We start from the raw sequence: 27,837 nt of genomic DNA on the forward strand, positions 1-27,837 counted from the left end.
GCCATCCGCATCAAACACATTCATTCACTGAGCGGTCGCTCCGTAGAGAATAACGGGCTGCACCGCCGTGACCTGAGTGAGTATCACAGCTTTCTGTACCTTTCGCCTTAAGAGCTTAAGCTAAATAAAACCTGTCACTGTTTTAGTCGAGGCTCAGACTGTTGTCCATAATGTCTCGCGTTGAATCCGGATTTAATTTCTTTTCAAAGTCATGACAGATTTTTGTAGACAGCGTGGTCTTTTGTTCTCCAGGTATATTTCTCGTTTTCAGCCGGATGCTTTTTTTTTTTTTTTTTTTTGTCTCACCCGCTGCATCAGTTTGACACAGATGCAGTTGCTGTTTGTTTGCGTTATTTTTGTTTATGGATGTCAAATGTTCTTGTATCTACCAATTTAACTGTCCACAGTTACCAGTTAAACCCAGTGTGGACATATTACCACAATGCTGGCAATGAAAAGGGGATTATAGCTGTAACAATGTAACGTTATCCGCTTTGGAGGCAGCAACCATTCTTAAAATCAATGCTTTCTTTTCTTGTCTTCATGTTTTTCTAGGATTCTGCACAGTTATGGGACGGAGGACACAAACAAGCAAACAAACAAAAAGAAAACAAACGAAAACTATGAATTGAGGTTGTTGTCAAACAAAGAGCCATGAAGTCAACATCAGCATGAAATCCTAAGTTAAGGGAGCATTGTAAAGACCGCTCCTTTGTGTTATTAATTAGGCATTTAGGATTTGGAAGGCTATTTGTGGTTAAACACATCACCCCATAGATAAGTGATTATTTAAAGAAAGCAATGTTCTTCTCTGTTCAGTCAAGATACCACTATCATGGTTTAGTGGCTTGCAGGGATATTTTGACACTGGTGTGTGATAGAGACTTCTTGTGAGAGAGAGGCACAGCTGTAAAGAGAAGAGTGGAATAAAACATGCACATAACTAGAGGGATTCAGTCTAACACAGTCTTGTTGGTAAGGCAGAGTCTTTGCTCCAGCATCCAGCCCTGCAGCAGCTCCCCCGTGTCCTCATGTGGCACAAGTTACTGACTGAGTTATCAGCACACCCACAAGTCGACCGCACCTGAAAGTTCAGGTTCACGATGACTTCGCTGGATACAGGGAGTGACCTGTCTTTGGAGATCCATGAGCTCCAGGACCAGTACACAGACCCAGAGAACTGCTTCAAATCCAAAAGCTTACCCATTCTGAACGGACCATGTCAGCCAGATCATAAGGCTGCAGGACATCAGCTTATCAACACCACCTGCACTTGTGTGGCTGTGGACAAGAGCACAGGGTTGCAGCCAGATACCCCAGACTCAAGCCAAGCAGAGTACCCTTCGTCCAGGACAGACATCTCCCCCTCTGTCTCCAGTATGGTGGGTCTCAGCAGCTCTCTGTCTGTGGAAAGCCATAGGGCCAGTGGCTCTGGAAGCAAAAAACTTGGTTTCTCTCTCACCCACCTTATCCATATCCCAGCCAGAAAGTACGTACGGGTCATCCTGAGGGACTCGAGATGCTTCCTGTTCTGCATGTGCTATCTAACCTTCATTCAGTCTTTGATGGTTTCTGGCTACTTGAGCAGTGTCATCACCACCATTGAAAAGCGATACAGTCTGCGCAGCTTTGAGTCTGGCCTGCTGGTCAGCTGCTTCGACATTGGCAGCTTAGTAGTGGTGGTCTTCATATCCTACTTTGGTGGTAGAGGTCAGAGACCGCGCTGGCTGGCTGTGGGTGGTGTGGTCATCACTGTAGGGGCAGCGTTGTTTTCCCTTCCCCACTTCATCTCACCACCGTACCAGATTCAGGAGATGAACTCATCAGCGGGGCATGAAGGCCTCTGTCTGAGTGGCAACAACACCGGGCGTGAAGTCCTTGATGTTGCATCGTGCCCTCGTGACCAGGAGGGCAATGAGCACAACCTGTATGTGGCTCTGTTCATCTGTGCTCAGATACTTGTGGGCATGGGGTCGACACCAATCTACACCCTGGGGCCAACTTACCTAGATGACAATGTGAAGAAAGAAAATGCATCTCTCTACTTGGGTAAGCCACTGTGAATGTACCAGTAGCTGAACAGGGGGTTAGATTAATGGCAGATTATTCAGACATGAATCTAACACTGTAGTAAGATAAAATAAATAAGTTATGTCCCATATGTTATTTCTTTTTCTTATGCCTGAGATTTAAAAAGTGAAGGAATTGTGTTAGAACACGAAGCAATTCTGTTGTTTTAATGAATAGTTTCACTAGTCTTTGTCTACAGTACAAACCATGCAAGTCTACTGTGTGACGTGAAGGACCCAGAGCCCTGTAGTTACACGGTCTCTTAACACAATTGGTGTCAGCTGTCCAAGTTGGCATCATGGTGGCATTTCCATTAGATAATTGCATTTTGATAAATCTAGATGACAGCTCTTAAATGGTTTGGTCTCTCTGATGTTTTTGAGAGGGGATGAGAGTGTATACCTACAGGGGTCAACAGTACACCTCCCTCAAGCCCCCTGCCTTTTTGATTTGATTTCCACAGCATGCAGCCTCTGCACCACACTCAGGTAAATACAGATGAGGCAATCTCAAGCATCGGGCAGAAGCACACTAGAGTTATTGTGAGGGGAGAGAAGCAGAACTGGGTTGCATATGATTAATGGTCCACTATTGTCTGTGTGTGTGCTGTGTCCTCAGGCTTGTGTCCCAGATGGCTGGGATCAGTAGAGCAACATGCTGTCATGTTTAGCCAGAAAATATGGGCTTCTGCTGTGTTTAAATGTGAGCAGGTTGATTCCCACATTTCTATATTTCCCCTTAAATCATATAGACATTTCCTCAAAATTTCAGCTGTAATTTATCTGGTGTTCAAACGGCTTTGCTGACCTTAATGGTTTTTCTCAGAGTGATTGTCTGAACATATACACCACATACTCCGCATAACTCATGGAGTAGGCTTATTGAAACATGGGGCCCCCTTTAACCTGGTGCAGTATCCCAGGTCACTGTGCCACTGACGTCTCAGCAGGTTCACAAGTAATAACTTTTTTAATGATCTAAAATATGAATTACTTTTTGATTGTTTAATCCAAAAATATAAAAAGCTATTCCTGTAATTATATAGTTTAATCTAATTCCTGCTTTTGTGTGACAAATAATGCAAAGATCAAATTTACAATATGACATGAATATATCTCAGATGCTAGAACCACTAAAATGTTTGCTTTTTGTTTGACAAAGAGTTTACATGATAAGGTTGTGTTGCTCTAAATTTTCATAATTGACAGTTTTTTTGGTGTGTGTGGATCATCAGCAAATGTATGCACTGCCTGTCACTGATGGTCTTGGTCTGCGTATGTTTGTGTGAGGAGGAAACATTGTGCTCTGTTGGAGAAAAACACTGAGATGGTTGCACAGCATTAGCCACAGTGCTGACACCAGCCTTTCATCAACGTATTACACAACCTATGGAACATATTCACTGTTGGGTCCTCTTGCTTCCTGCTCCGCTGCCCTTGAGAGACCCAGTATTGATCATATCTCTGCATCACAGGGAGCCAATGCAGCGTAGCTATTGACCCAGCCAGGAAAACAAGCAGAAAACAAGCCCAAACACCAACTTGCTCTGCCCTCATCTCGGCAAAGTCCCCCAGAACAAACACATCGGGGCTCATAAGGCTCACTGAGTTCTCATAGTCGAGACATCCACTCTCACAGATTTCTATCACAACCAACACTTGCTCTGGTGACCTTGATAGCTATTTACAGAGGACTCAGAGAGTTAATCGGTTTGGTTCCAACAAAGCAATGTTTGGTAAACAGACTAGAACTATCATATGATGGATTGAGTAGATAAGTGGTGAAAGGTGTCCTTGAATTGTGTTTCTGATACTCAAAATATCCATGGTAACTGGGTTTCAGATGTATAATTCAGGTGTTTTGAATACATTTTTAACTCTCTGGGGCATGTTGTGGTACTTGGTGTATGAATAAGCTACAGGTGAATGAATTTCTTGTGTCTTGCTTTCATGTATCTGAATAGATCTCAAAGGATATATTAATTAAAACTACATTGGAAAATGCCCTTTTTGCTGAGTGATAATTCTGGTTCCGTTGGTGGTAGAGTATGCGTAGTTTGTATTGTTCAAATACTATTTTTTTTTGTACAGTGTATGCATGCACACACAGTAGGGCATTTTCTCTGACCTGTCACCCCATTTCCCAGCTCTGGCTCCATGTCACTATGGCAATGTAATGGGCATGGCATCTGAACTTTACCTCTTTACTCTTTGGGAGCAAATGGTGAAATCAGTGTACAGGTCAGTTGACTTTGTGGATCTCTTTTCAGGGTTTCTTGGTTTTGTAATGGTCATCTACATAAGAACTGGCTGTTTCGGCCTGAATGCAGCCACCCTGAGCACATATTCATGTCTTTCCTGTGTCCTCTCTTTCTTTCTGCTCTGGCAGATTTACAACACACCATTCTTAGTGTTACTATAATGAATGTTTTTGTGCCCTTCCCTGAGAAACTATTCCATGTTGCATGAAGGTCGCTGATTGCATTAAGTTGGAGGTCGCAGTTCTGAAAAGCAGTAACATAGTAAAATATAAACTGTAAATTAACTTATTAAACACTGCCTGACTTTTTCCTTATTTTATTGTCTGTTCATGAATGCCCTCACTCACCCCAACAGTCTTTCAGTCTCTCCATCTGACAAGCTTATTTAGATTCTCCTCGTTGAACTATTGATCTCTACTTATTTTGGAATGTGATTGTGACCCCTGATTATTATTTTGACCTTTATTACCCCCCCCCACACACACACACACACAATGTTTGTCAGCTAATGATGCTGAGACACTGTTAATGATGTGAGATAAATGTGGAAGTCAAATCTGATTAGTTAGATTGCTGTTACAGCACCTTTCAGAAGAGGTGCTTAAACTCAGCTTGGACTTTATTTGTAACTCTGTTAATGCACCGTTTTTTTTTTGTTTGTTTGTTTGTTTTTGTCTGAGTTTTAAAGCCTCATTGCAGGCAACAGTGCCACCCTCTCTATATGCAGACCCTTGTGGGTCATGCTGCAGAATGAACTGAAGATCAATCAGACTCCTCCCTGTCAGTCAACATCTAAAGTGATGTTTTGCACTGTATTGTGTGTTTTAAAGAGTGTCCACATAGATGAACTTGTTGCTGTAACAGATTCCTCTATGTAACATATCAGCCCTATGGTGTTGTCCTAGAAAAATAAATGCTGAAAGAATGAGTTACCCCCCACAGCCTGAACACTGATCTTCTCTCTGACTTAAATAAAGCACAACACGTGTTTTGTCTTTGACAGATTTAGAAAGAACAGTTGTTCTCAGGAAGTGTGTTTGGTGTGTATGTGATGTGTGCCCCCTGCATATTAGAGAAAGAAACTATGAATGACCACTTAGTTTACAGCAAGATTTCATGTTTATGTAGGTATGTTTGTTATGTATGTGTACACACAAGTCCTCACCTGGCCTTCTTCACATCTCTCTGCATTTCCAGGCTGACAGATCAGATTTCAGGGGTTGGTGATGTTCATGTTTGACGCAGTAAGAGCCGAGCACATATATTAGAAGAAGGCTGGTCATGTTTCATGACTGTCTTGTCATGGAGATTTTAAATATCACTGCCCCCTTTCCCTCAGCACACCCCCTCATGTTTTGGAGGTAGTGAGGAGGCCCTGTGGTTACTCAGGAGCAGGTGACCTTTCTAGCTGCAGACAGCAGGACTGCCAGCTCCAACTACTACAACTATGTCCCCCATGTGAACCTCTGACCCTTCTGACATTGATGCTGTGCCACTGATGTCACTGTAAATTGTTCTTCGAATACTGTTTTTCTCTCTCTGCTAACCTGAACTCTTTAAAGCCAATGTTAATTTAGTCTGTTAGAATGTTAGTCTGTTAAGAGAGTGGGCTTGTGTGACGTTTCCTGGGGAAATTCCACGAAAGCTTTATGTGACAACAGGAGCCTGAGGAATTCTTTTGTTTTCAGCTGTGTGGAGGAAAAATGGCATGTTTTTTGTTCGTTCTTGTTGGCTGTTTGGTCCATACAGTATGTACTTTATCAGACATACTGTATACCAAAACAGAATTATACCCAATTACTTGGCTTATACTGACAAGTATACAGAAAAGTTGAAGTATGTTTGGCCTGTACTTGTACTTATACTTAAGTATGCTTGGCTTATATTGGCAAGTATGAAGAATTATTTGGTCTACTTAATTTTTTTTTATTGAGAAGCTTATAATTAGTACCAATAAAGTAGAGCTGCAGTACAAAATGAAACTTAGATATGAACTATTTGTGTGCTCAGAGATACTTTTATGAACTTAAAAAGTGGGTCAAGTCCCAAGAAGTCTTGAAATAGTACCACTAATACATTGATATTAGTATATTTACTGCATAATGTATACTAGGAAAATACACTGTACTTAAGTTAACTTAATAAGATAAATGTTAAGTATACACATTTTTGATAAGAGAAGGTATAAATCCTATTTTCAGTTTGGACAACTGTCTGTGCCTCATTCACTGTCACATCTTATTTGCATTTAAACATACTATTTTTCTTCTTTTTCCTCTAGATGGATACCTTGTTAATTCCTGTGCTGTCACATCTAACTCTTCTTTGAAAGTGTTTACAGCTAACAGTAATACAAAAGGAAAGTGACCATTTTACTTCAGTTGTCCTTTTGCCTTTTCTTCTGTCCAGTGAGGAAATTAGTTGTTGTAAATCATTACCAGATGTTTACCTGCTGCCAGGGGTGGAGTGTGTCTTGTGATGGCTTTCTGGGGGATGGTTACTGTTCCTTGTTTCCAAAAAGGCTGAAGCTCTGACTAAAGTGCTGTGGTTTGAGATATCTGACCTGTGTCAACTCTCACTGGAGCAAATGGTGACAATTACTGAACAAGGCACAGCCTGTATGTTCCCATTATGCTGAAATATATTCCTTCTCTCCCTCTTGAGCATCTTATCTGTTCAGTCCACCCTCCATGTGGCTTTAACCTTTATGGGGTTGTAAAAGTGTTTTATTGCCTTAGAGATGAAAAATCATCCTCCGTTGTAGTGGTATGTCCTGAGAGTGGTGAACTGGGTATATTGTTCTCCTTGACCTCTGAGCCTCAAAGATGGATAATGGCCTGGCTAGGCTGGAGGAGGGATAACCCTTTAATAGTATTTATATAAGTATAAAAACATGTCGAGCACAAAAAGCTGTTCTGTGGCTCTGTTATATCATAACATGTAACATTAACTGGTTATGAATTTAATTGGCCTATAATAAGGTAATAGGCTGAGGTGATACACCTCATTGGAGAGAATTTACTAAATCTAATTATTTATTAAAAGTAGGATTATTTTAGTAATGTTATATAGGTATAGATTTATAATGTTTGTTTGTTTTTTTTTTTTTCAAAGTCGGCTGCTCTATTGCTATTTTTCAGGCTTTTGTACTTGTTGCTGTGTGTTTTATGTTTTGGGGGACCTAGCTGTTTGCAAATGGTCTAGTTTGTGAATGGGGATAGAGCAGCTGGTAGGGTGCTTGCACAATGGATGTGTGTGCATATGTGTATGTGAGTGTGAGCACCTGCAGTAGGGGGCGGGTGAGGTTTGGGGCTTTGGGGGCTTGTTGGGAGTGAGCAGATGTGTCTTGCAGGAAGGTTTTGTGCTGCAGATATGTTGTTTTTTTTTTTTTTAAGCATGCTGTGGTGCTATATTTAAACATCTGTGTCTCTGGATAGAAACAGTAGTAGCATTCATTTTTCAACATATAAGTAAATCAGTTTTTTCATTGGTGCCAAAAAAGTAGTGCTTATGTTTATGATGTCAGTAATGTCAAGCTACACATGCAGCCATAAAGAACAGCAGTAAATCATTAAATTGTTAAGAAAATGTCTTAATATCCTGACTTATTTTGGACATAAAGTTTCTTGAAAGTATTAACTGACGTAAAACTCTAGAAAGGGTTCTGTGCCTAAGATTTTGTCTTTTTTTAGAGGAAGCTCTATAAATTTTGAATCAGAAGTCTTTCTTGTTTTATTTTACCTCTGAGGAGTAAAGGTAGATATCAGTTGCCAAAGTCTAGACACTGGTTGACACTATTTTAGCACATTAGACTAAATTGCTGTGCCATGTCTGTAAGCGAGAGATGCTGAAATGCTACATGTTGCAAGCTTGAGGTAAAAACCAAAGCCCCATCCTCACTGCTCTAATGGAGTCACACTCTCAGCCCCCAAGTCTACTGTGGTTATACCCCAAACCCAGATGTCTCATTCATGGCCACTCATCAGCTGAAAGATTTCCTACCAACCTCTCCAGTGCTGGAATATTTTCTATGCATAGATAAACACAGGCTAGATGCTAAATTTGGCCGTACTGCATTAGTGTGTGTGTTTTGGCATTAGGGGATGAACTGAGTAAACACAAAGCATTTTTCAGAATGGCCGGATGGTGTACGCTTTATTCAGAAGATGCTAATAAGCTAAGTAGCTCCAGATGTTTGCCAGCTGATGGAGACAAATGCTCTGTCTTCATTCCTACAATGACCCATACTGTTTGACAAAGCTGCAAAGTCACATGTTCAGTTTTCATAATCCTAGCAGTGTCCATGATCACACAAATATGACTATTCCTAATGTTTAAATAGGATTGGTGTTCAGTTGGATTTGAATTCCTCCTAGAATCTGTTTGCAACATCACTTTAGAAAAAAAAAAATCTACATTTTTTTAATTTCAGCAAATATGAAAGGAAGGGAACCTGCTGTTGCAATGGCTGGATTCTCATTCTTTCATTATGCTCCCAGTTAACACTGTGACTTCTGTATTTAGATTTCAGTACTTTCAGCTGCACTGCCCCAGCATTCAGCCTCCTTAATTCTGGTAGGCAGCAACAGCAGCAGATCTGTGGTATTTTGCTGTCAGTGCAGGTCCAGAAGCCTTAGGCCAGAGGTGTCAAACTCATTTTCACCGAGGGCCACATCAGCATAATGGCTGTCCTCAAAGGGCCATATGTAACTTATAAATGTAACTAAATGTAACCGAATGTAATGTAAAATGAATGTAACTTGTCCTTAATGTTAAATAACTGAATTTATTACTTATTCAAGTTACAAGCATAACAGTTGCACAGAAAAAATATGTTTGCTCGTTCCTCTGTTATAACATAAATCCTTTTAATTTGTCAGGTTATGAAACCCAGATAACTCCATCAATCAAGGATCAAACTATCCAAGTGAATAAAGAAAAATAAAATCAAACATAAGTTATGACATTAACTTTGTTCAAACGTTCAACAGCTCGTCAGTGACAGAGAGATCCGAATTCACGCCTCTAATAAAAATTGGTAACTGCGCTGGACAAGTTGTTGCTTTTCTTGAAGGCTAGCTTTGGCGTACTTAGCTCCGTGTTTGGTGTCAAAATGCCGGCGTAGATTATAGCTACTCTTTGACAACCGACACCGCCTCGTAACACAAAAGACATACCGGTCTTTCTCCTTGAAGCACAAACAAATATTCGCTTTCCCATCTTTCTTGAAACAGTCTTCTATCTCTATCAACTTTTCTCTTTCTGGACATTTTGGGGTCATTATTTAACTCTCAATTCAACTTGTCGGCATTGACGTGGAAACACGTCTAGTGGCGGGGAGCGGTTACATCGAGGGTATCACAGTCGACAGGCATTGTGGGAAATGTAGTTTTTGGTCAAAGCACGCTTTTGAACTATTTCTTTAAACACTCAGACCTTTTATGCTCTCGCGGGCCACATTAAATGACGTGGCGGGCCACATTTGGCCCGCGGGCCTGAGTTTGACACCCCTGCCTTAGGCCAATGGTGGCCTCAGCAGAAAATGGTCATTTGGTTTTGGAGTTAGGATCTTTGCACCCACTGACACAAACACAAGTTGTAATGGAAAAAAAAAGGCAAGACAGGCTTGAGTGCTAGAATATAAAGAGGCAGCTCTGTTGGTCAGTGCTACAACTTATTATGTTTGGTTAGGTAAGTTAATAATACTCATATCTTTAAACAGACATATGTTAAATAGGATCTTTGCCTACCCTTATTTTGTTTCTCATCTCAGTCCTGTCAATCATGCACTAAATCACCACACAGCCTGTACCTAGATGAGAGGAAAGGTCACCGGGCCATAGTTTGCTGTGCAGAAGAATGTACGAGAGAGAAGGATGCTGATCACGTCCTTAGTGCCCCCTGTGACTAGTCATGTTTATTGACTGCTGGTCTGAGTTTCGTGTGAAAAAGGCATTGATGATGTTGGTCGTTTGGTTTTTAAAAGTGTTCTTGTCAAACTAAAGGTCCATGGTATCTACTAGTCTGTACAGAGCCCAAAGCAGGTTGAAGGTTCTTTACTGAAGTTAATCCATTAAAATATTCACTGGGGTCTTTCTGTGTGGAGTCTCCATGTTCACCCCATGTTTGCATGTTTTCTCCAGGTTCACCAACTTCCTCCCACAGTCCAGAGATTGCATTTTAATTCAGTCTTTTCAGAGGTTTAGGTTAATTTAGGACTTTTAAGTTTCCCATAGATGTGAATGTGAAAGGTTGTCTCTGTGATAGATCATAGTGTTTGCTCCATCTGGACCCACCTATGTCAGAAAGACAATTTTTCATCAGTGTGAGTTTAATTTGAACTTATGCGCTTTTGGTTGTAGGGGACTGAAGAGATGCAGCTTATCATTCCACATTACCAACTCCCCTAATTTATCACCCACAAATGGGTTTCTCCATCCATGTCTGGCTATCTAAACAGATGCCTGAGTGCAATCATTTCCACCAAATCTTCTGCATACGTGTAGTTTCAACGAATCTCCTTTCTTGATTTCCACCTTTTTCCTTATGTGACTGTTCTTTTCTATTGGAAGCACTTGTACAGGTAGATACTCTTTTCCATTATTCGCCTCATGTTTAATGCAGGCACATGCACAGTCATTCAAATAAAGACAGTTTCTCTCCCTATGTTATGAATAAGAACAGCGTATTTTCTTGTATTATGAGACTTTTTGGACTGGTGCATCATGAAAGGACTAATTGACACACTTCAGAAAGATTTAGAGAAAACCATGGTGTTGTTTTTTTATTGTGTGTATAAACGCGATAGCTTATGCATTTTAATGCAATTTTTCCACAGGCCACAGAGTTCCCATGCATGCCCTCTGGGTAAACCTGTAAGGTTAGGACATGTAAAAAGACACTGCTGTATCAGCAAATTGCCATGACAATGCTGTCACTCATGTTTTGTTAGTGGGAAGGCTGTTTTTTAAATTTTTTATTTATTTTTAATCATGCAGCTGTTGTGGCAATCGGTAATGTGTAATGCATAATGCTGAATAAACTAACATGACACACCTCTGAGAATATAAAGAGATTACATCATTTAGGAATTACACAGCTCCAGCATAATGAATACACCTACAAGGTTGTTGCATGCCTCTGTCTCCCATCCAGTCCCCGGCTTGTTTGGAGGAGCTTTGTAGGCTAATAGCCAAGAGGAGTTCTTCATAACTCATTGAAACTAAGCTTCCAGCCAGAAAGCTTATGGAGTGTGGCTTATACCTCTGCCACATTTATTGCAGGACAGGGACAAAAGAGAAATAAATCTTCAATTTTGCATTCAGCTTTCATCACATCTGCTCACAGAACTTTCTAAAATGGGTTCTTGTGATTTGTAGCCTCAACCTTTTAACACTACAGTGTTCTAACAAGGCACTGAAAGTCGTGTCCTTTATTTTGCCCATGTAATTAAATCAAATCATTAATCCGTGTTAATTGCGCTGGCTACCAGGGGAGATTCTTTATTAGATGCAATGTGCTTTCTCATCAGGTTCAGTTGCTCTGCATTCTCTGATGCGCTTAGGGGTGAGGAGAACAGAAAGTCAGCAGAGGGTAGGGGGGATGGGGATGGCACTGAATATCCCAGTTTATTGTTAGGCCTGAAATTCAATTCACAGCCAGGGTAACTATGTAAACAGCTGGAAGTTGTCATTTTTTATTTGTGTTAGGCTATAGACCATATAGCTAAAATAAAACTGAAATTAATGGTTGGGTAACCATTAATGCCATCTGTTAATACAACATGTATTAATAATATCAGTTAAGCAAAAATGCTTTTTTTTTTTTTTTTTGGCAAGGATTTGCTTCTTTTTCTGTTGTATATTGATTGTAAATCTTTAAATGTGTTTGCTGGACAAACAATAAAATAACAAAAATCAAGTAACCACCATATCATTGGAATTGAGAAATATTAGATGAACACAAAACAAAATTACATACACCTGCATCAGCAGTGAAGACAATTGAACCAATTTAAAAGCATCACCTCCTTGTAATCATGTTTCTAATTCACACCTCTCTTGTGAGAAAGAAAAATAACAGCAAGGAGTCATTTTTCTTTCTGTTTCACACTCATTCATTTCTTCAAGCTCTGAATGAGTCAGTTCAGTGTTCAGTTCATTAATACAGAGAGTCAGGAATTGCATAGCTTTTACTGAGTGAGGAGGAGGCAACAGAGCAGTGCTGGGCCCTGAAGGTTAGATATGAAAGGGATGTTGCTGGGCAAGATTTATCACTGTTAAACAACAGGATCACTCGATCACTCACTACCCACTCCAGCCCCAGCCCGCGTCTTTCCTCTCCCTCTTTTTCTTTATGTTCCATCACTCCTTACTCCCCTCTCTGTTATGATTCTCTTTCTTCCTACTTTGTGTTTTTCTGTCTGCTTTCTCTCACTGCCATTTATCGGTTTTTATTTGCTTCTTTATTCTGCTTCATTGCTTTTCTCTTTCTGTCCTTCCTCTACCAGACACCTCTGTGTCCATCCATCATAAGCACTGGAGATGAAACAATAATTGAGGTTAGTAACACACTATAAAAAACTCTCTAACCTTGTCGCCCCTACACTTATACCCTTAAGGTCCTTGCACCTTCCTTGTCATGTGTCCATACGCATTCATGTATGCTTTCATTGTTTTTCTGTGTTCTTACTCCTGAAGAGTTTTGTTTTTCGGTACTCCTATCTGTGTATTTCTTTCTCAAACCTTGTTCATATCTTGTAATTGATATTGGATTCTGATTGTAATATGCTAAACGTGCATACTCTGTGACCTTATTTTCTATTTTGCTGTGCATGTCTAATGCATAAAACAATGTCAGCTCAAAATTACCACATTATATTGAAAGACAAACTGAATGGTCACTTAGATGGTTTATGCTTACTTTATATTATGCAAGAGTGAAAAGCCAATACCTACAATGAAGATCCATTAGACCTGTAAATTTAGAAAGTCATATGAATGCCTTAATGTATTGTTCTTCACATCCTGCTGGTAAAGGTCTGTTATGTAACTGAGCAAAGTTAGCCTGTGGCACACCATGTGTTCTTCCCTGGCATCCACTCCTGTTCTCCACTGATGTCTGTCACTATAGCATGTGTATTTGTGTTTGATGGAGTGCTGCTGTTGAACTAGCATATTCCTCAATCTGATGGCTCTGCCCTTCATGCCCAGCCATGTGCCTCCAACCCCTTCGTCCCAACCTACTCATCCTAAAATATACCAGCTCAGTGCCAAGTGGCAGGGCAGGGCAATGAGTCGGGTACAGTTTATGACTGCTTTTGTCCTCCAATCAGGCAGAACACTGTAACATGATGGATGGTGTGACAAGACAGGTGTTTACATAATTACCCAAGAGGTATAAAAATTTGCTATCCCTGCCTGGGTGCCCAAGAAAGGAAAGGATGGAGATTGGACTGCAACCAGAGAGCCATACTTGGTGCTTAACCTTTGCCTGATGACTGACTGGCTGGATGCATCTGGTGTTTTTGGCTCAGTGAGTGTGTTTAGATTGTGAGTTATATTTGGGGGCACGGGATGGGTCAACAGTCTGCAAGGTGAGGTGATAAGAATGATTTCTTTTTTATGGTGCTTAAATAAATACCCATGTTAAATGGTTGTTTAGTTTAATTGAAGTTAGAATCGTAAACTCCTGACATCTATAAAAATCATATATACCAATTGTTCTAAACCACCTGCATCCTGGACATAACACAATTGGACCCCTTGCTGTGCACACCAACTATAATTAGTTTATTGCCACTAGGTGATAATATCACGTTACATTTAACAGTTTAACTTCTATAGAGAATTTACTTTCCAACCAGTAGAAAATGACAGTGTGCGTGCGTGCGTGCTCTGAGGCATTGCTAAAACCTTAACATAGGAAGGACTATGGTGCACAATGGAAGTGTTCTTGGGTGAGAGATTAGACATTAGGGTGTTAGTCTGTGACATACACACTGTTGGTGCCTGCATTCAAGTGGCATTTGAGAAGCATGTGGTGTGTTGCTGTCTTGCCAGTGAGAATGAAAGTAACTGCCAAGTCTACCTGTGGGTGAGAGATTTGACATTCACAGAAATATGTTTATGCATATGGACACACACACAATCAACTTCAAGGGTGAATACTTGCCTTATGTCATACTGGTTCACACAGGCACACATTTTGATGGTTGCCAGCAATGTTTCATGTGTAGTTATAGAAACCTTGCCCCTGATTACAGCCAGTAAATGACTTCAACTCACATCTTTGCTGAATGTTCACAAGAGCGTTTTTTTCCACTTGGGTTATCTACCTGTAATGAGCTTTTCCTGTGTCAAAGTGATAGAGTGTGCTTATTTCACCTCACTGATGATCTGGGAGCCCTAAAAGGGTTAATATTTCACCCATTCTCACTGGTGGTGTTGTGGTGTGTGAGAGCTGCAGGGGAGACCCCTGGAGCCTTCAGGTTGATTATCACAGCTTCAAAAGCTGTGAGAAGTTACTGATTCATTCCTGATTCACTCTGAATGTGGTGGATACTGCATGAAAGATAATGAACAGCTTCCACAGGTATGATGTGAATACTCAAATGTAAAAGTGGGTCATAAAGTTAATTCATGAGGAAATTACAATAATGAGCATTCATTTTATTTAAATGTTTGTATTTGCATTTAACAAAGTTTAGAGTATTTGATGTTATCAATGTTTCTTATTGATTCTGTCTGGCTTTTTTTAGCCATTATGTATGTGATGGGAGCCCTGGGACCTGCAGCTGGTTATCTGCTGGGTGGTGTCCTCATCGGCTTCTACGTTGATCCCAATACTGTTGTCAATATTGACCAGAATGATCCTCGCTTTGTTGGCAACTGGTAAATATGTGTGTACATCTTTATGACTCCCACTTTGCTTATGTGTCTACCTGTGGGCCCACTCCCTTTCCTCTGCTAATTTGTCCTTTCAGGTGGAGCGGCTTTCTCTTGTGCGCCATAGCCATGCTGCTGGTCATCTTTCCGATGTTTGCCTTCCCCAAAAAGCTGCCTCCCCGCCACAAAAAAAAGAAAAAGAAAAAGATCTGCTCCCCAGATGATGCGTCCAGTGATGATGATGTGATGAAGGAAAAATCCAGTAATAAAGGCCAGAATGCCTCCTCCTACATGGGCTTTGGGAAGGATATCAAAGGTGAGGAAGAAAAATCAGCTTTATTCCTCCACCTCTGGACTCATGTTACATTTCATGAAGGAACTGATCATGGATTGGTCCATAATCCAATTAATATCTGGAACCAGTTATCTAATAGTTAAAGCTGTGTTGAAATCTCCTATATAGATTACATTTATTTATGATCAAGGAGGCTGCAAACATGGGTATCTGAAGAAGCATGTAGTTGACTGTGATCATGGGCAGTTTTAATGGACATTAGGTTCTAGATACTTGAGTAATTAAATAGTGAACATGGGTAAAGGTCACACAATATTACTGTCAGTTGAAAAGTTTTGTTTGGCTTTGCAGTACTGATTTGTAAATATGATCCAAATGATCATGTTTTTTTACAACAACCTTGTACAACCTTGTATATAAGCACACCTGCTTTGATCCTAGAACATTTTTATTCTTTGCTGAGCCAGATAGGAATCTCCTGTTTTTTTCCCTGGGAGATCCCCCCTGGGTAAGCTGAATGTTGCTGAAACCTGCTCAAGTGTTCCCCAGTTTTGGCTTCATTGTCATTTTTTCCTGAGGTACACAGTTCTCCTTCTCTCGCTCTTAAATGAGTTGAGAAAGCATTGTAATCCTGAATCCATTATAGCTTCCTAATACTGCTGTTAGCTCTCTTGCTGTTTTACTTGTCCCAGCAGGATGTTTTGGGTTGTTGTGCAAACTATGGCCAATTTTGCATACTCAAGCACTTCAGCGTCTGCAATATACTTTAGTTCTGCCCTTCCTTTGAGGTGTGTGTGTGTTGGACTACGAGACAAATTCTGCTTTTTCTGCAAGAAAAAAAGGTGCTGCAGGGGAGTGGCAGTTTTGACTGAGCATTTTTTTTCCCCGCCATGTCACAAGCAAACACTGGGAATTGCTAACACTGAAAATCTTTAGTAATGCGTGTCGCAGTGACAGACTTGGTAAACTGCCTTTTGCAAGCACTTTTTAGCATTTCTTTAACGTTGCATTATGTTGGATTTTAGCTGATATATTGCAAATGTATAACTGACATTTATAGAAAGATGACTTTGACTTTATTATTACCTGTGGTTAATGTTATTTAAGGTGTATTTGGATTACAGATACGGTTTTATTTGTCTTTTCTTAATTACAGCTTTCCAGTAGTGATTTTTCTTCTGACAATTCCATCAAGTGCAGATTGTGTGGTGCGAGCCAAATTAAGACACAGATTGTGTGTTATTTACACCACCACAGTAATAAAGTGCTCTGTGTTGTCTTCTACTTTGTCCTCCCCAGACCTACCAAAAGCAGCACTGAGGATCCTAAGTAACATGACCTTCCTGTTTGTCAGCCTGTCCTACACAGCAGAGTGTGCCATTGTTACCGCTTTCATCACCTTCATTCCCAAATTTATAGAGTCGCAGTTTGGTATGCCAGCCTCGAATGCCAGCATCTGCACTGGTAAGTCCCGCTTTGTTACTTAAGTTTTTTATTTCACCCATATAACTGTATGATTGTTTGATCACTTAAAATGAACACAACAAAATCTCACGAATCCATAAGGTTTAAGGTTGGATGCATCATGCCATGACTTTGCAGCCTTACAAAAAGAAATGTGACTTATGACTTGGTGTGATTTAAAATTTTTAAAGATTAGTTGACAAAAAATATGCATTTATTTTCCTGTGATGCACTCATTTTGCACTCAGTCAGCATATAAAAAATAATAGATCATTTCTTTACTGGTTGGGTTTTAAACATTTTTACCCCAAGATCAAAGTCTGGATGTCAATGTACATTATTCAAGAAAAATTTGATCTACGATGTTTTACAGTAATATAGGCCTGTCTGTTGTTTATTTAGGGTGTCCTGACCAGTATTAAATGATATATCGTCCTGTACTATATATACCATGAGTATGTAGCAGTTCATACTCACACCTCTCCACATGCGCACAGTGGAGGGCAGCACCATGAGTCAGAGTCACGTTGACGTTCATTCAGTGACAAGCTTCCATTAGATCCCCTGAACATAATAAACAAGCTTCTCCTGACTGCAGGAGACCTGTTCAGCATGCTGTGGTCATGTGTGCATATACAAATACACACACTACTGTCTGCCTGTAATTTGTGTCCCACATACAATAATTAATGTGTACAAGGAAACAGTCTAATCTTTCAGTCAAGTTAAACCAGTATGGAACTTAATCTGGCATTAGGATTATTGCAGAAAGGAGCGATTGAAAACTTGATTATGGCTTTGAAAGCACAAAGTTGTGTGTGTATATTTGAAGTGTTCTGCTGGCTAACATATGGTCATATCTAGACACACACATACTCTCCACATACACACTAGTACTGTGTGACTGTTGCCAGGATACAAGGGGTAAGGGCAAACGGGTGGTGTGATTGCTATGGAAACCCTAATGATGCCAAGCTGCTGGGATGAGATAATTTTTGCAGAGGAGGAAGAGGAGAGGCACTCCCGTTGATGGGAGCACAGTGCTTCCAGATGGACTGACCAATTGTGACATTTCCCTGATGATTATTGGAGTCTGTTTTTAGAAATGACCAAAAGATGCACATTCAAATTATTTTGATGCAATTATTTGAATATGTAAAGTAATGTGAAATTGTCTTCTCATTAATGGTGTTTGAGTTCCTCTAGTGTTGTGATTAGGGTTGATATTTGACTCTGCATTCCTTTATGCCTCAAAAAATAAAGCAACATCAATAGATCCAGATGTAAATACATGGAAATAAAAACTGAAATGTTGATCTCTTGTCTCAAATTCATCTTTTGATGTCAAACCCAAATGTTTTCAGTCCACAGCAAAAATAGAGGAATTGGCCTCAGTGTTCAAATACTTTTGGAGTGTACATGCTAAATCATGTGCTGCTGTTACATGAGTTCAGTATCTTAGCTCAATGGTAGACAGTAGTTAAGCATTTATTCCAATACTGTGCTTTATAGACACAAATTGCAAAAAATTGCACAGTCTCTGATTATGTCTACATTACCCACAAATAGATTGGGATGAGGTGGTTTTTGCAGAGGAGGAAGAGAAGAGGCACTCCTCTTTCCAAAAAAGAGACCCAGCCTTTACTGAGCTAGTTTAAGGGGACCAGTGGGGCCCACAACCCACAGGCCAGTGCACAATTTACAGAATCTTAGGTTATAATATGTAACCAACGTTCTGTCTCACTGAGGTGCAGCTTATCACTACGAGTCAAGGCGATAGCTAGATATCGGAGTACTCCCAACTCGGTCCAGCAACCCAGGGGGAAAACCAAAACATAACAGCCTGACTCAATCCAAACACCAGGCTGTGTACATAACTACACACATATCCAGAGAGCTGTGCACTTAACAGCAATGGCTCAGATCAAAGGCCACATGCTTGTGCCTCCACAAGTGGAGAACCAAGTGTACGTCCTCAGATTTCTGCATCAGTCATGCCTTGGAAGCATCCAGGACAGTGTGTGAAAAGGAGTGACGTGCAGTGTCCTGCAAATAAACAAAGAAAATAAACAATAATAAATAACAAAAAAACAAACAAAGGAAACATGAGGCCACCATGCAGATGACCTCTACCTATGTTTCATGGAGAAGAGCCACCAGAGAGGACCTCCTCAGGGGATCCAGAGATGTCTCCACGCACCTGGAGAAGGTACGGGAAACAAGCTAGTAGCTGAATGGAGGCTGTACTGCTAACTCAACCCTTGAAAGGAGAAAATTAAGAAACTTCTTGGGCACCTGGAAAATACTGGGAGTAGAGCCAACAGGAGGTGGACCATAACCAGCCAGAATCCTATCCCTGGAAGCCCATCTCGGGGAGGTGGAAGAGGGCTGCTTGGAAGTGCTCAGGGCCGAGGGCGAGGGCTGAGGGCGAGGGCTGGGGTGGTCAATAATGAGTTCACTTAGTTTAAATGGAGGGAGGCCCACCCCAGGTGTGTAGACAGTTTTCTCTTCAGTGCAGTAGAGTAAGGAATGTGATAAGACCCATGACGATAGCCTACTTAACATTGCCCCAGTGAGACAGAATACGAGGTTTTAGCACAGAAACATGTTCTTCCAGGATGATAAAATGCTAAAGCTATACGGTGCCTACAAGTCACACCTTTCTCTTTCCTTTTCTGTCTTTCTCTGTATTACACACAAAACACAAACTACACAAGGACAAACAATGATGACCCTCCACTTGTGCTGACTAACCACTGCTTGTTTGTTCACTGGCCATGAGTGCCTGTGGATGAGCTTGCGGGCTGCCAGCCTCCCTGGGCCTCAACTCCTGCGCAATGACACCTACCACCCAATCCATCCTGCCAACAGTCAGCTGTGCTTTTCTTAATGCTGTCAGTTCAGTTAACTCTAGTGGATGGACAGGATGTGCTGTGTGCTACCACAGCCTGAAATGACTCACTGGTATCTCACAGCTTGTCCTGGTCACAATGATATAGTATAGTCTATTCTGGTGCCTTTTTTTCTTCTTCACTCAAATCATTCCTGGTTTAACTGGGGAGGTTTATTAAAACTGTTTCATTTTCAAACAACCCTATCCTCTAAGACATCTTACCATCGTCATGTTAGTATTCCTGTTTGAAATATGCTACACTAGATACTTTTTTGCGTTTATTTATTTGTTGTAATTAATTCAGTGTTTTCATGGAAGCTTTGGCTGCTCTGACTTAGTACTGTTTGCAACACTTGTGAATGTCTTCTGTCATCTCACCCACTCTTATTTTCTCTGATCTTTTTCACAGGTCTGATCATTGTACCCAGTGCTGGTGTAGGTATTGTGTTGGGGGGCTACATCATTAAGAAACTGAAGCTTGGTGCCAGAGAGTCTGCCAAACTGGCCATGATCTGCAGTGGGGTGTCTCTGCTCTGCTTTTCCACCCTCTTCATAGTGGGCTGTGAGAGCATTAATCTGGGAGGCATCAACATACCCTACACCACTGGGTGAGCATAAATGTACCAATAGACAGCCATGATTATCTAAGCAGACACATAGATTGCAAACACTTTAGGTAAAGTTTTCTCAGCATACTTTTTGGGTGCAAGAACCACTCTGGGTTGCTGTCACCACTCCCATCGTCCTCATGTGTTGTGGTGTTGTGTTGGAGTGTGAATGAATAATTAGCAACACTAGCATCTGCTCTCATGGCTGCAGCGAATCACTCTACCACCTCTATTTCTGCTGTTCAGCACCATATCAGCAGCAGCCAGACTGCAAAGTTAACAAACATGCGATGTGTCAGCCCCGTGGACAGAAATACCAAGCGGACATCTGTTGGGACACATGGTTATGAACACACCCATACAGATGGGTGCACAGAGGGACCATCACCCTGCACGCTGTAAAATATTATACATCTACTGTAATAATATCCTGTCTGATCATATTGTGTCCTGTTAACAAAAGTTTCTATGAAACATTCAAAAGCATCATTCAGTAAGCATATAGTTCTACAGTAAGTATTACTGTAAGTAGGTTCGGTTGGTTATGTAGGCTGTAGGGGTGGCCAATAATAGTGAAACTGATAAGCTTTTGTGAAATGCACTTTTCACATAACTAAAATGATCAGATAATCAAATAATTACAGTATGTGTGAAATATAACTGTGTGTCTATGTGTGAATAATAACAGCAATGGTTTGGTTAAGCTAGTGTTTAAACAGGGGTCAGTAAGAGCGTGTGAGTCAGTAAGGTTCTTCATAATCAACAGCAATGGTCACTAGTTTCTGGTAGCACCCACAAGAGGAATTTTTAGGCCAGGCCCATCCGTTATGTCACTTACTGCACAAGTCTAGACATGGTTGTCACCTGCTGAAGAGAAATAAGGAGATGACAAACACCAAAGTACCTCTCTGAGTCTAGAGGGGCATCAAGTTTAATATATAGTCCTGTTATGTCAAAATAAAGCTGTCCGTTGATTAGAATGTGTTCTCTGTTAGAAGAGGTTAAAAGAAATGTGTTCTTGATAAACTTTTACACCTTTCATTGAATTTGTTTGCTCCATGGCCCCAGTTCATTGTCTGCAGTGCTAAACAGCATTAAGCCTCTCACTCTTTTAGCTCTTCGGGTTTTTTGTGCAGTGATGCTTGCACACATTGACCCAATATCTGGAGGGTCCAGGATAGGCAAGGGCTTAGTCTAGAAAAGGGCTTGTGAAATTAGTGCAGCGAGCCTGACTCCAGCAAAATGGATGCCTTTTTACTTGCATGCTAATACACAGTCTCTCTCTCACACACAGTGTCAGGAATTTAACACCATTATGTTAACACAGGCCCAAATGTGCTTCTCTTGGGACAACTAATATAAAAATAAGGATGTTTATTACTCTATGGTCTTATGAAAAATGATGATTTGATTTACGAGAAGAGCAACACAAAAGCACAGCCTTTTCAGTTTGGCTGGTTTAATCTTACATTGTAACATTGCATTCTTTGAAATGTATATGGAAAAAGCCACCTAAAACACATTTACTTGGCGTCTGTGTGTGTGTGTGTGTGTGTGTGTGTGTGTGTGTGTGTGTGTGTGTGTGTGTGTGTGTGTGTGTGTGTGTGTGTGTGTGTGTGTGTGTGTGTAAGTAAGTGTGTGTAAGTAAGTGTGTGTAAGTAAGTGTGTGTAAGTAAGTGTCAACCCAGGGTGTTGTGTTGCTCGGCCCTGTCCCCAGCTGTTCTGCAGTGCTCAGAGAGAGACATCCCAAAGAAAACTCATGATTCGCATCACTGCTCCTGATTTATGAAAAGCCAAAGTTCTGTTTGTTTAATAGCAACTGTTCCCACACCGGAGGTGCAATTTCCTCACTGTCGTGTCTCTGTCCTTCACACAAGCTAGTGAGGAGCAAGATTATTGATAATTATGTGCAGGGGATTAACAGCATCAACACTACAGTAAATGTTACAAAGAAGATTGGCAGCCTCTTTGTTTTACTTTGTTTGCCTTCCTATGAAATAATAATAATTATAATGCATAACTGTCCTAAAAAGAAAATTATTTTAACTTTATCTATATACAGTATTTTTTTCTGTAATGGCATGCAGTGAAGGATGTTTTTTAATTTATTCAACATTTTATTGGAGCTACATGGTGTACTGCTGTACCATTGGGGCCACAATTATCAAAGAGGTACTGTGAGGAAAAAAAAATGAAATTAATAAAGTACTAATAAATATAGCCATTCCCCTCCCTCTGGCTAGAGATGGCATGGCTGTGAAAATATATCTCCATAGTGTGAATTAAAAAAACAACATCCTTGCCAATAAATTGTAACATTAAGTGGTGAAAAGGTAAGAAAAACAATAGTTTCAAAGAAACACATAATACCTGTGTTATCAGGTATTATGTGTTTCAACATTCAAATAGCCTGAATCCAGGCTTTGAAATGTAATCTGGTAAATAGATGGTTGGTCCTTTTCGTTTTTAACAAATGTTTTCTGCTGTCTCTGTCTGTACAGTCCAACCTTGACGATGACCCATAGGAACCTGACAGGCAGCTGCAATGTAAACTGTGGCTGCAGGATTCATGAGTATGCTCCAGTTTGCGGCTCGGATGGCATTACCTATTTCAACCCCTGTCTGGCTGGATGTAGTACTGTGGGAAATGACAGCACAGGAGTGAGTGCACAAAAACACAAATGCATACATGGTCCGTTCATAGCAGCTTTTGTTTTCTTGTCAAATAAATAATTGAAACAAAGCCATTCATACGTCAACTACAATACAATAAATTCATTTTGGAGAACATTGGTACAGGAATTAAAAAGGATACACAAAGACCTGTTCTGTGTACATTTCCCCCATAGCTCTGAATATAGAGGAAGTGTCAGAGAACACAACAATGTTAGATCGGAAGTTATAACAACATGAGGAAAGGAAGTGTCTAGATTCTTTGTCCAGATCACTGATTGCACCACATTGCTGGTGCCACCCAGTCTGTGTGTGTGTGTCTGTGTTTGTGTCATGTTGTTTTTTGACTACAGACCAAGAACTACACCGGCTGTGGGTGCGTGCAGAGCAGACAGGTCATCACTCCATCCTATGGCGGCCAGGTCAACCAGCTGCAGCTAGTCATTGTTAAAACCTACCTGAATGAAAATGGTTATGCTCTATCGGGGAAGTGTGATCGCACCTGCAACACACTCATCCCTTTCCTCATCTTTCTCTTCATTGTTACTCTTATCACCGCCTGCGCTCAGCCCTCCGCCATTATTGTCACACTCAGGTAGGGGACCACTTCTGTTAGTCACTGTCAGAGAGTACACTGGGATAAAACAATATCAATTCATGCTGGTTTTCTCTTTTCTCAGGTCTGTTGATGAGCAAGAGAGGCCTTTTGCTCTTGGGATGCAGTTTGTTTTGCTGCGAACTCTGGGTAAGATCCTGACCATTTATATTACATGCACAGACTGTGTGTTTTGCAGTCTTGTGAAATATGATACAACTCCTAGATCCTTTGCTTGTTGATTCCACTTTGGTCACAAATATTTGGTCACAAATATTATTTTTGGTTTATATATTTTGGAGAAGTATTGATTCACCAGTAACCTCGTTTATTTTTTGCTGCCCTAGTTAATGGTTGTGTTGTAGGAGATTCATTATTTTAAAAGGTGTTTCTTTTATTTTGTACACCTCCTTTGTAACAAGTAGACCAGATTAGCTGCTGATCTCCATGAAACTAAATGGTGCCCCCTTATGGTATGTTGCCAGTACTGCAGTATTGTCAATCTATTGTTCACATTATAAGTATTACCATATAAAATTTGACATTTGCGACTAAATACCAAAACGTTATGAAAAATTGTTTAAATGCTTAAAATTATTATTAAACGTTATTAAATAAGCATTATTCACATACTTCCTCTCATATGTACAGGTCAATACAGCCCTACTACACCTGCTAGAGACATTGAGAGTCTGCCTTCAGTGGCGATGAGCTGCATTAGCACTGACAAATGTATGATATTGTTATCATCAATGAATGTGCATTTTGGGACATCCACTGATAAATGGGCATAAGGCAGGAAGTGATGATGAATCCAGACGTTGGGCTACTAGACCATATTTGCTTTACAGTCCACCACTGTTCCTGGGGTCCTTAGTTCAGTTGTATGCAATTTGGAAGATCTTGTTTAAGTTTTCAATCACAACTTCTCTCTCCCTCTCCAGCCTATATCCCGACCCCCATCTACTTTGGTGCTGTGATCGACACCACCTGCATGCTGTGGCAGCAGGACTGTGGTGTGCATGGCTCCTGCTGGGAGTACGATGTCACCTCATTCCGTTTTGTCTACTTTGGCTTGGCTGCCAGCCTCAAGTTTGTTGGTTTTGTCTTCATATTTCTCACTTGGTACTCCATCAAGCACAAGGAGGAACGAGCCGAGCGCTGGCGACAGCACCTGCCACCTCTAGGCACTGTCAGCGAGCTCATCTGCCATGCCGGAGGCCAAAAAAGCCACGCCCGCACCCGCTCTTGCCCTGTGTTCATCCCGCCTAGACCCGAACAGCCGGCTGCCATGCTGCTCAGTCATGGCCACAGCAGTCTCAGTTGCCCTGGCAATGCCCTCAAAGCAATAACCCCACCTATCCTGATGCCACATCACCACAGAGGCTCTGCCCTTGTGTGAGAGTGCACCATGGCCTCCATCTGAGATGCGACTCGTGCCTTTTTGGTTTATCTTTCTGCACCGCAGTGTCGGCTTTACACCAACCAGACACCAGGGCAACGCACAGCATACTTAAAAGAGCTGCTCATTGTTTTTTATACCAAGAGAATGACGGATGTTCTTTTATTCTGAGCATATCATCGGCTGCATCCACACAGGTCAGACCCTCTTTTCAAGAACGATGTAAAGACATGACGTGGTGCTGCTGTTATAACATAGGGCATTACAATTTTTTTTTTACAGATGGATGAGTCACAATCTGTGTCTAAAGCACAACTGACAAACCTGTACTATGCAAGATCCAGTGTACAGCTGCTCCTTTCTCAGTACTGTACAGCTCCTTCTGTATTCTCCATCTGTACCCTTTCTTCACTCCTCAATTCATACATGCCACCATGTTGTCAGTTGTTTTTTACAAAATCCCATTTTGCCATACAGTGTGAGCTGCAAACATCATCTGTTATATTTGAGCCATTCCACATGTTGTCTTGTCTAGTCTTCTTCTCTTTGCATGTCTTGTTTCGTCTTTTCTCGTAGCTGTGTATCTCAGGCTGTCTTGGCAAGTCTAACATACAAAGCTATCAGGGTAAATGCTACTTACAGAAACCCAGTCACACTCTGCTTTGCTGTCCTCAGCTTTTTGTTTGGGAATAGTTGTTACCGATCTTGAATCATTACAACCAGTAGTCAAAGTTTCTCTCTTGTCAAGGTAACTGTGTTACTTAAAGCCCACAAGCACTAATATTGCAGTCTTTAATGTTAATATGGGTCTTATTGGTGAGAAATATATATTTCCACAAAATACTATTAGTATTAGTACCAAGAGAATGACAATTATTAATTAGTACTAATAGAGGAATAAGATCAAATGGTAAAACAACCTAACGATGTGAACAGCGAACGAGATGTTTTAAAATGTGGAAAACAACTTTCATTAATAAATTCGACCAATTTTTAAATACGAGATTTTTTGAAGTAATATGAATTTGATTCTATCGATTACAACAAAAATCAACAGCTAAAAAGATTTTGGCTTTGTATTGTAATGGCCTCTCTGCTGTAATGGCTATCATATGTATATAGTAGTGATGCAGTAGTCCAAGCTTTTACAGAAGTGGTGTTGCAAGCATGTGAGAACTATGAACCCCCTTCAGCTTGTCATCTGTCGTGATTATTCAGTTCCTTGGTGTTTGGGGCCCTCTAGTGGACACAAAGATTATTGTATGAAGGCCAGTGAATGCTACTCTTTGTCAGACCTACTGTAAATTCTTGGCTAAAAAATTATTAAATTTAATCACTGCACTGAAATTAGCACTCCAGTTTAAACTGGAGCTTACGTTGCGTTGGCCAAATATTTAGAGAGTATTTTATCTTTTGTGGGAGGGGGACATAAGATAACTAATATTTATTGGGTATTTTATTCTAATCAGTATTAATTTATTTTAGTTACTAAATGTTTGCAAAGAAACTGAGAATCTGATAAAGCTGCAGTGATCAAATTTAATATTTTTTGACCAAAATTCTTAGTTTGATTCCAGGTGAAAGTATCATTTGGTAAAATTGAATTTAGTATTATAGTGACTTATTACCTCTACTGAAATATTCATAAGTGATGGTCATGTAAATACTGGTAAAGCAAATGTGTGTATTGTAGAGCTCACATAGTTAGAAGCATATTTCTAAGCGAACCCATGACAATGTATACTGTAACTAATGGCAAATTAGACTTAACACTACCAAGAAAGAAAAAAATGTCTCACAGTGCCTGAACAGTATTGTTCACATGGGAAGTCCTGACTTCAGACTATGTTGTAGTGGGAGGGAGGTGGGTTACTGAAACACATTTATCAGTCAAGAGGACTGCACATGTTAAAGATTTGTTGCTCAGGATTTTCATCTTTCAGTCTGTAGTGATTCTCTACCGTTCTGTGCTGTTTATTTATTACACTCTATAAAAAGGAATATCAATGTAGAATTATTGATCCAATCCCCTGCTAATGGAAAGGCCCTGCAAATGTTATGGCTGCTCTGTTGTGATCCTAAAATACTTTAACATGTTTAAGTTTAGTACATTAGCTTTTATTAAATTAAAATAATTTTAAAAAAAAAGTAATTTAATCTTGTGAAACCAATAAGAAAATCCAAAGCCATGCATTAGAGTCTGGGCTGGAAAAGTGGAGAATCATCCAGTAATGCCACACAGATCATGACACAAGAATGTCTGACTTTATTGTACTGTACACCTGCTACTAAGAATTCAGTGTCGTGGTGTCCAGATGCCTGGATTACTATCGAAACAATTTTAGTGTGACTGTAACACATTTCCTTTCATCAATATTTGAACTGAAAGTGAATTTCGTGAATAGATGCTGTATTTGGAAATTTAACCTCTTATTGCTTTGTGTTCCTCAGGAGCAGTGTAATTGATGTTTGTGAACACTTTGTTTGCAAATGTCTTGAATACTTGATATTTGTCATTAAAAATGGAAAAAATTGAGTCAAGTCTAATAATTCAGTCTTTATTAGCCTTATAACCTTTATTGATATACCCTAACAAATTTGCCTCACAGGGCAGGCATTACAGTCTACAACAAAAGACATCCTCTTTCTGTAAACCCCAAATTAGATAATGAAAAAATAAAATAAAATCTC

General features: G+C 40.3%; 1 protein-coding gene across 2 annotated transcripts; it reads left to right on the forward strand.

Annotated features, from left to right (window-relative positions):
* slco5a1 (solute carrier organic anion transporter family member 5A1) lies at window positions 1-27,499 on the forward strand. 2 transcript variants are annotated; one of them, XR_003294762.1, is made up of 11 exons: window positions 1-76; window positions 556-2,049; window positions 15,090-15,222; window positions 15,315-15,532; window positions 16,811-16,975; window positions 20,278-20,476; window positions 22,978-23,137; window positions 23,503-23,744; window positions 23,830-23,894; window positions 24,689-25,343; window positions 25,429-27,499. XR_003294762.1 is itself a non-coding variant. In XM_026292276.1 (10 exons), exons 2-10 carry the CDS (start codon window positions 1,104-1,106, stop codon window positions 25,144-25,146), a joined length of 2,586 nt encoding a protein of 861 aa, XP_026148061.1. In that variant the 5' UTR covers window positions 1-76; window positions 556-1,103; the 3' UTR covers window positions 25,147-27,499. The 2 variants fall into 2 exon arrangements, 1 of the variants encoding a protein (XP_026148061.1); XM_026292276.1 differs by having other exon boundaries at window positions 24,689-27,499.
* The last annotated feature ends 338 nt before the right edge of the window (window positions 27,500-27,837 follow it).

Source organism: Mastacembelus armatus, chromosome 20 (genome assembly GCF_900324485.2).
Source record: "Mastacembelus armatus chromosome 20, fMasArm1.2, whole genome shotgun sequence".
In the NCBI taxonomy this organism is placed as follows: domain Eukaryota; kingdom Metazoa; phylum Chordata; class Actinopteri; order Synbranchiformes; family Mastacembelidae; genus Mastacembelus; species Mastacembelus armatus.